This window comes from Cupressus sempervirens, chromosome 8 (assembly GCF_028749045.1).
Source record: "Cupressus sempervirens isolate cs-2001-9-10 chromosome 8, ASM2874904v1, whole genome shotgun sequence".
Lineage (NCBI taxonomy): Eukaryota > Viridiplantae > Streptophyta > Pinopsida > Cupressales > Cupressaceae > Cupressus > Cupressus sempervirens.
This window is the reverse complement of record NC_143125.1, coordinates 427091854-427101961: the sequence shown is the minus strand read 5'-3', so window position 1 is coordinate 427101961 and position 10108 is coordinate 427091854. Positions and strand designations below refer to the sequence as shown.

Sequence of the window (10108 nt, the reverse complement as noted above, 5' to 3'; positions counted from 1 at the left end):
TACAAATCACAACCATGACAACACATGACATCACCATAACAATAATTCCTGGCCTTTGGTAGACATCCCAAAATTGGTCAACACTCTAAGTCAACCCCAAACCCAACACACAAGAAGGCATACAACTGGTAGTGTAGTTTCATAGTTTCTATTTGGTTTTAAAAACACACAGTTTTGGTCAAGAATAAGTTTTAAGTTTTCAATTCGTTGAAAGTTTTCAGTTTGATAAAGTCTACAATTTTCCCCTTACAACTTAACCCATTTTCATTTTTAATTTTAAACGCATCATTACCATTAACCTCTGAAAATAAAAATGCGTATATTAAATATCATAAAATAATTTAAATAATAATTATCGATTATTTAATAAAATAATTACAAGATCATTTATAATCATAATTATTAAATAATAACATAATAAAATTTTAGTTTAAACTTACTAAATAATATTTACTATTAATTAAAGGCAAGAGCCTACAACACAACAGTAACTTTTGAGCCTCTCATGTGGGAGGTCTTGGGTTCAAATTCACTTAACACACAGTTTTGGTTAACAATAAGGTTTAAGTTTTCAATTCGTTGTAAGTTTTCAGTTTGATAAAGTCTACAATTTTCCCCTTACAATTTAACCCATTTTCATTTTTAACTTTGAACGCATCATTACCATTAACCTCTGAAAATAAAAATGCGTCTATTAAATATCATAAAATAATTTAAATAATAATTATCGATTATTTAATAAAATAATTACAAGATCATTTATAATCATAATTATTAAATAATAACATAATAAAATTTTAATTTAAACTTACTAAATAATATTAACTATTAATTAAAGGCAAGAGCCTACATGAAATATCCCCGACAGGATTATTGCTTCTTAGACACCAAAATACTAAAACTTCAATAATTAGGCATAGTTAGCACCCAAGGTTGTTTAACGAACTAGTTACAAACTAATGTCAAGTTCTATTCTTGTAATCAGAGTTGTACTAATACACTATGAATGGAGTAATTCCTCACATAATTCACCAAGACATTCTAAATGCAAAATATAATCATACCTTCAATGTTCAGCGAGAAATTCCTATTACAATCAAATGTTTCATTGTTTAACCATGATTTGGGTGCCGTCTGTCCTTTAGTGCAATCTTCCGCAGGAAGATCGAAATACGGATTTCCTCCAGCTATTCAATGGATTATTGTCTCTATTGCCTGGTCAACTTATTTCGTGGTGTGGTTGGAAGTGCTCTAGATGAGCAACAACAACAGCAGCAAAAGCAGAATGAGACAAATCAACAGCAGGTTTTGCCAGCTATAATGGCTCCAGTACCTGCCGTGCCTTTGTCACATCCTGAACTCATGATCCCTCACTCTCAACTTGAAATAGGACAATCTATGGTTAGGGCTGCATATCATTACGCAGATCCTTATTATGGAGGCATGGTTGCAGCTTATGGACCACAGACAATGGTTCATCCCCACATACTAGGTGTTCCACACACTGGTGTTCCATTACCATCAGATGCAATTGAGGAGCCAGTTTATGTCAATGCCAAATAATATCATGGAATTTTGCGGCGTTGGCAATCTCGAGCAAAAGAAAAATCTGAGAACAAACTCATAAAAAGAAGAAAGCCTTATCTACATGAGTCGCGACATTTGCATGCAATTAAGCGGGCAAGGGGGTGTGGTGGCCAGTTTCTCAATTCCAAAAGTAATAGTCAAGATGGGATGTCACAGGAGAAATCCTTGACCGGAAATCTACTTGTTCACAATTGGATTCCTGCGTGCTCATATATACTTTTGCATGCGGTAGATTTTGACTCATGATCCGCGGCAATACCAATAATGAAATCCGCCCTAGGAGAATCTCAAAAGTTGACAATTAAATCGATGACGCATTCGATCTGCTAGCCTTGTGCAAATTATTTCCGAATTCTATCCAACAGCTCCTAATTAAATCTGAGTCGATTCCCTCGGTTCAGACTTCGTCCTTAATATACGGAGACGCTGGCTGGGAGGATTGTCTAGTAAGACTTTCCTTCTTTCCTATTTTGTCCAATACTGCAACTGATCTTGTGAACCTTGTGAGTTGATTATATCTTTGAATCTCAATACCCAAAGTGATCCTCAAAACTCAATCTTCCGAATTTGGCCCTAAGCCACAAATAGTCGCCCTGATGAAATGACTGAATGTCACCTCCAATCTGCAATAATTCAGATGATATTTCACACCCTCAAAATTGCGTACCAATTGAGAGTTATTGTTCTCAATGGCCAACTGTGACAATTGTAGAAACCCTAGGTTCCACAATGCACCTGTGATTGAATCACAATCTAAAAATCAAAAGAGAGATAAACAACTACTTGATTCGAATGGATCCCCGAGGTGCCTATTTCTTCTTTCCTCTCCATCTTCTCCAGAGACTTCTAGAACATTTTTTTGATCTTATCTCTTAAGTGTCTTTATTAAATATTTTATAATCCAAGTCACTTTATTAAATTAATTAAATATAAAGTTTTTAACTCAGATTTATTTTCAAGTACAATTCCTTCACTACATAACCCAATAATATCATTAATCACATCCTTTTTTATGACACAAGCTCTATTCAATAACAAATTCTCTTCTTGTGTATAGGTAGATTGATTCAGAGAAAAAGATAGGAAGGGTCCTAAAGAGGAATTAAACCTTCTTCAGGGCATGTATCTTTCACTCACCAATAGTTTGTGGATGATATTATAATGGGAGGAGAAGCTTCGGTCGTGGAGGCCAAATTGATGAAGAGATTACTAGATATGTATACTAGGGGAACAAGACAACTTATTAATTGGGAAAAAAGCTCAGTATTTTTTTATCAACACCCCTGTAGACAGACAAAGAAAGATTGCAGGTATTCTTGGGTGTGAGATTGGAAGCTTGCCTATGAGTTATCTTGGACTTCCATTTGGGACTAAGTTGTCAAACTCTTTCTGAAATGGGCTTATTGATAGGTTTAATAAGAAGCTAGCAGGTTGGAGAGGAACCACTCTTAGCCAAGCTGGTAAATGTCTTCTAGTGAAGTCCACTCTCTAGAATCTTCCAACATATGCCTTGAGTCTCTTTGGGATTTCGATCAAATATGCTGAGAAAATGGAAAAAATCTAGAGAGATTTTATGTGGTCCAAACTAGAGGAACATAAAAGATAGCCCCTAGTGGCTTGGGATAATGCATGTCTCCCCAAGTGTTATGGAGGTTTAGGAAACAGAAAACTTAGGCATCTTAATAATGCTCTTCAACATAAGCAAGTCTGGTGCATATTTAACAGTATTGGGGAATGGAGAGATATTTTGGTGGATAAGTACATTAGAAGACCTTCTCTAAGATATTTGATCAATGATTCTGACATCCTGAATGACTCGATTATATGGAATGGGATCTTAAAGGCAAGGACCCTAGCTAACTCTAAGGCCAAATGCAAAGTGGGGAATGGAGAGAACATCGTCTTTTGGCATGATAATTGGTTGATTCAGGGCCCTCTCAATAATAACCCCACATATGATGACTGGGCCAATACTTATATAAGGCTATTCAAAATGAAAGTAAGAGACTATAGAATGGACTAGGGATGGAGAGACCTGTCTTTGATTTCAAATGATCTCAAGCCAATAATGGTGATGTTAAACTCTTTGATTTGAGTAATAATAAGGATGAACTGATATGGGAGGGTAATCCAAGTGGATCCTATTCAGTGGCCTCAGGGTACAACTCCCTTTGGAGCCTAACGGAGACACCTCTATGGGCTAAGGCTTGGCTACTTGGCCTTACCCCCAAAATTAACATTTTCTTCTGGCTGATGCTTCAAGATAAAATTCATACTCTAGGCAATTTGGCAAAAAGAGGTTAGCATATACCTAATAGATGCATTCTTTGCAAACACCACTTGGAGACGATTAATCACATCTTCATCCATTGCCCTTATTCGATGGAGGTCTGGGAATACCTCACTAAGAACTATGGGGTTAGTTAGTGTAAGAAAATAAATATTTTGGACTTCTTTTGTTAGTGGGATAATATGTACAAAGGCACAAATTTGCATAGTAAAAGCATATGGACTTTGCCCCATTTTCACTGGGGAGTATGGAAGGAGAGAAACAACTAAATTTTTAGAGATAGGGAGGCTCCTACTAATGTACTTGTGGATAAAATCAATAGCAATATGAGAGATAATTTTCTTATCAGGAAGGGTGGAGATCTTGATGAAGGTGGTAATAGTAAGGAAAGGGAGAAGGACAAGAGAATGAAAAGATAGGGGGTGAAGTGGAGACTCCTCCTTGAATGTTGGCACAAAGCCAACTTTGATATAACAACTATAGGCAACCCTAGTCCTTCGAGATGTGGGGGAATCATTAGAAATAGTTATGGTGCTAGTATTGTTGCTCTCTCCTACACCTTGGGAATCCAAACAAATCAGTATGTAGAAGGTAGTGCTGCCTTCCACACTACTAAACTGGTGCTGGAAGTGGGAGTCAAAAACTTATGGCTAGAGGGGGATTCAAACAATACCATTAGATGCATAAAAGGTGACCTCCAACCTACCTAGACCATTGCAAACATAGTGTAACAAATTTGTACTACCCTTGGCAAGTTTGAGAATGTACACGTCAACCATGAGTATAGGGAATCCAACTTGGTGGCTGATTGGTTTGTCAATGAGGTAGTCAAGAAAGAAACAATGACAATATGGACCACCAGAGAGAATATTTTGTCAGTCGCAAAAGGCCTAATTGATCAGGAGAGGATCTAGGGAGGTACGAGTGAAATCCCTAGTTTATTATGGAAACTAATGCAAATATGTGTGACAGTAAATGCATTTATGGAAAATATGGGAGGAACTAGTGGATAACAGATTTGATGTCTAATCGCCATGCTTTATGGGTTGCTTATTTTCTTTCCCAATTCTCTGAAATTGAAAGAAAAGGTGGTTTTGGATGGAGCAAACAAAGGACAAAGAAATGTGAAGAAAAGATTGTGTTTATGCGAAAGGCTATCACTCAGCTTATTGAAATGGTGAGAAAAAGGAGTAGAAGGGAACTAGTTGGAGAGGTAGAGAAATGGACGCAGAGAACCAAGGCATGGGAGAAACTTGAAAAGGGTGGCATCACTAACTACATAGCCAATCTTCATGGGTATGACTCTACAATTACCAATCTCATGGTAAACTCTTGGAAGGATGGCGAGGTTAAGATTGATGGGGTGTCACATCATGTCAATGTGGATGTAATCACCTATGTCACTGAAATCCTTGACGAGGGTATGAAGTTCTTCAGAGACAAAAAAGTTTTTGTGAATGCGGTGAAGGATTTTGCTAAGAACACATAAGAGAAGGAGTTGGTGAAAAGTGAGATTTACTATGAGATGAACTCAATTAAGAAGCTCTAGGGGTATGTACTGAGGGCCATCATTGAGTTTATTTCTCTAGATATAAGGTTTAACGGGGTTAGAACCCATCCTTTTGTTTTGATTAACCATTTCTGTTATGGAGCTAAGGTTTCTTTTCCTTATTATCTATATTCTTCCATGAAAAAGAATATTTTGGGGTATAAGAATAAACCTAGTGCTAGCCTTGCCCTACATGAGGGTTTACTTCTTTTTCTTTTTGAATATTTTAAAGTTTAGTCTAGGAGTAAACCCCTATCTCAAACTGTGGCTGCTTTTGAGGAGATGGGGAGCTCCAATTTCTCCTCAGACACAGAGAAAATCCAGAGCCTAAGCTTGGAGGAGGAGGAATAATATCATTTATTGGGGAAGAAGAGGGGGAGAGACAAGGAAACTCTCACTCCTAGTAAATTTCCTCACAGGAAAAGCCCTAGGGGCCATGTGCCCAAAATAACTGGTCAAGGTGAAGAAGAGTCCAATGGGGAAGGAGAAGACATGGAAACAGATGAGGAGAATAAGTGGGAGGATGTTGAGACTAGAGAGGAGCTGGTTGGTAACCCCAAAAAGAAGTAGAGGAGGAATAAAGAGGAGGACATGCCACTAGAGGGGCAAAATGATATGGGGCCAGAGATCTCTGTGCTCCCTCCTCTTCCCATTCCTCCACAGGAACAAGAAAAGGAGAAAATGGAGGAGGGAAACATATGTGGTGAGGTTGTAATAAAAGATAGGTGTATGGCTTGGAAAAAATTCAATGCTAGAACCTCTAAAATGGGGATTATCGAAGAAGTTATGAACCCCCATATTCTTGAAGAAAAAGAGGGCAAGATTCAATTGGAAGAACTAATAGAACCGGTGCTGGTGGCCATCACTGACAATGCGAGGGAGGTGGGTATGAATTTTCTCAACAATGCAAAAAAAAAATGATTGATAACTTTCAATCTATAAAATGGTTTTTTAACAAGTTAGAGGAGGTAAAAGAAAGAATGGGACAGATGGAAAGCCAGGGGAAGAAGAATGAGCAAGGGAACCCGACAGACCAGGGGAAGAAAATCAAGATGGTTGAAGAAAGGATAAAAAATATGTTGAACTTCAACCACAACATGGCTAAATAGATGCTAACTATTCTGAATTCTCTCAATGAAAACATTGTCATTATTAGTGGAAAGCTGTAAGCTAGGGGGTTTGTTGTGGATAAGGATGGGAAGGCAAATGATGAAGACAGGATGGAAGAGGACACCATAACAGACATAACCCAGAGCCACATGGATTAGAGATGTGAGAAGAACCATGAGCTCTTGGTGATGGAGATTTAGAGAGCCCACGAAGTGGCAGAGACCATTTAGGACCTTGAAAGGAAGGTGGGGGAGCAAGTGAAGAATTTTCAAAGTTTTGTCTTTGATTTCTATTGTCTCTGTAGGTTTCTTTGTTTTTGGATTTTTCCCTATCTTTTGTTTTGGCCTTTTGGTTGGATGTTGTTCTATTGCTGGGCTTTTTTGTTAAAATGCAACCCTTTTTTATGTAAGAACTTTTGGGTTTTAGGATCCCTGTAAAACCTATTTTTCTTAATAAAAAAAAAGTCTCTTCTTGAAACCTATTTAATATGAACAAGATGAATTTCATTTTGTCACACCACAAGAATTTTCCCCAAATGTTAAATCCTAGATCCTTCACTTTCTTCACGCCTTTCTCTAGTAAGCCATATTCCAAATCTTTTATTCCTTTTTGGTTGAACTCATCTAGATAAATATTTCTCTTTCCATACTTTGAGTCTGCATGAGTAGAAGATTTAAGAGCCACGAGAACTCTATGTAACCCTATTTATTAAGTTCTATATAATGAATTCAAAAATGAAAACTTCAATTTGTAATGTGAAAATACTTGAAATCTCCTTTCTAAAACTAGAAATGCTCATGATAACAATTTTTTTCTAAAATTTATTATCGTTGATGTACCCTGCATAATTTTTGTAATAACATGCTTTCATTATTAATGCATTAACCTTTTCTCACCGATATAAAACTATTTCCAACCAACATGAATTTGGGTAGGGGAGTTTTAATAATTTGAAATGATTTATTCTCCCCCTGAGTCAAAGCACCTACCTTAGTTGTTAATTGAGCCAATGCCAAGATCTAACATTACTAGTGTCTCCTCACATTCAAATTTCTCTGTCACTTCCTTTTTTGTCTATGATTTATTGATTTCAATATTTTGAAGACCCTTTTCAATGCTAGTTGATACATTCTCAAATCTACAAAATTTTCCATAGTGCCCAATTTTCCCACATTTAAAATATTTTACATTTTTTTTTAATGATGGATACCTTGTTGATTGGCCTTATGCCCAAAAGTGTTGCATAAATAACAAGTTCCATGAAGAAAACTAAACATTGCTTTCCTTCCTGAAGATTCTCATTTTGTTTTTGGCATTCTTTTGACTTATGGCTAATATTATGATAATTAAAACACTAAGTCATTTGAACTTTTCTCATCTTACAATCAAATGCCTTAGACCCTAACTCTTGTAATTGTGACAAAAACCTTTAAAAGTAAAACAATACTGAGCATTAGGTTGTCTTACCAAAGATTTATTGAATAACATGTCTTACTTTCAAAACTCACTTATTAGACTACTCTACAGATATGTATAGAGTGTGTTATGATTGACTGGAGTGAGATAGTACAACTGCGTTGATTAGTTTATGGTAGACAGTGAATATTTTAATTGGTCTATAAAATCTATGATGTTTTAGGAGATTAAATTACTTATTTATGATGTTTAATTAGTTATTTAATTATCATTAAAATTTTGTATGATTTTGTTTACAACAAGTCATCTTTTGGATCAATTAAAGACTGGCCAGAAGAAAAATGAAGAGCACATTGAATATTTGTGTTTGATCTTAAACTAGTAACATGTAGGCCATTTTCACTAGTTCTTGCATCATGTAAAAATGGTTGATGATGTGATAATGACATGAAACCAATATTTTATGAAGGATTGGTTATACATTGGCAGTTATGATGGAACTTCTTGGAAGTGTACATCTTCATTAGAGAAAGTGAAACAACTATATATTCTTTGTTGGATCAATGTATAGTTCAAATAGATGATCAAGTGGTACCAACTGATGATGGAGTAGGGTTTGGTAATAAATTTTGGCCAACTAAAGGTATATTACACATGTAGCACATTTAGGTTTCGGTGGTGGATTACCATAATGTTGAGATGTACATTTCTATGATATAATGATATTTTTGCAAGTGTGAGATTGGATAACGAGATCGTAAAAGGGTTGTGAAACCAAACTGGTAGTTAAATGTCTTCTAGAAGGCATAGATGGTGTAACTAAATTGGATTTGTATAAGCAATGGTGAATTTTTAAATTTAGACCAGTCATCTTGGCAACCCTAATAGGTTCTCAAGTTTAAAGCCTCTAACAAGGTAATTTTGAAAGGTGAGAATAATCCTAACAAATATGAAGTTGATTCCATTAACAAGGTGGCTTATTAATTTGAGTTAGAAATCTATTAACAAGGTTACTCCTAATAGGGTAAGTGTTAGGACTAAAGAGACAAAATAAAAAATTACTTGAAAATATAACCAATATCAAAAAATAATAAACAACATAGAAGAGGACACAAGGTGCACATATTTAAAGTGATTCACCCAATCCTTGGGCTACATCCATTAACATCGAGTCCAATATCCTTATTATCTAGTGATTACAACTTGATTACAATTTGTAATCCCTTACAACTCAATACCACCACAAGAATCTACTCTTTCATCATACATTATGAAATCCCTAACCCTAAGCCATTTTATACAAACTTTTATTGCTTACAAATTATGGCTAAAAAATTCTAACAAGTTAATCTAAAAAATAATTGATGATTCAACCTTGAGAAATGGTTGACGATTCTACTCAAATATCCTTGACGAGTCAACCAATTTTTTTTTCCAAGGTGATGTCCTCAAATCAATCACCACATATCAAGAATATCCCACTTGGGGACTGATCAGGTTCCATACTAAATAAAATCTCCCACATGGAAACTAATCCTATAGAAATACCACTACCACATGAGGCTCCCCCTGGATCAAACCACCCTAGGCTCAGGTGTTCCTTTATTCTATTCAATCTAGGAGACCAACCAAAGCTGAAGAAGAGATCATCATCTGTATGTATCTTTTCCAGCTTTAACTATCCATCATCCAAAATTGATCAAATAAAATGGCACCACAACTGTATGTATTTTGTCTTCAAATGTAGAGAAAATTTCTTGGCAAGATGAATGGTACTCTGGCTATTAATAAATAAACAATTGCCCCTCTATGGGTGTCCCAATTCTTCCATAAGTAATTGAAGCCATGTCATCTCCTTGGATTCCTTTATAGAAACAAAATAATCTTCCTCTGTAGTGCATAAAGAATTCACCTTCTATAACTAAGAAACCCAACTCATTATTTTCCTTCTAATAGTAAATACACATCTTTTAGTACTTTGCCTAGTATTCAGATACCATGCCAAAAATGAGTTAACATAGCCTTGTAAATTTTTTGTAGATCCCCCAAAATGTAAACATTTATTTGATGTTCCTTTTGAATATATGAGAATCTATTTAATTGCATCCCAATGCTCAATCTCAAGATGAATCATATACCTATTAATAAATCTTACT

General features: G+C 35.7%; 1 protein-coding gene across 1 annotated transcript; it reads left to right on the top strand.

Moving 5' to 3' along the window:
* The first annotated feature begins 1006 nt into the window (after positions 1-1006).
* Positions 1007-1647, top strand: LOC149543055 (uncharacterized). Its single transcript, XM_089795771.1, has 2 exons — positions 1007-1011; positions 1146-1647. The coding sequence occupies exons 1-2, from the start codon at positions 1007-1009 to the stop codon at positions 1561-1563; spliced, it is 423 nt and encodes a 140-aa protein (XP_089651897.1). The 3' UTR covers positions 1564-1647.
* Positions 1648-10108: the final 8461 nt, after the last annotated feature.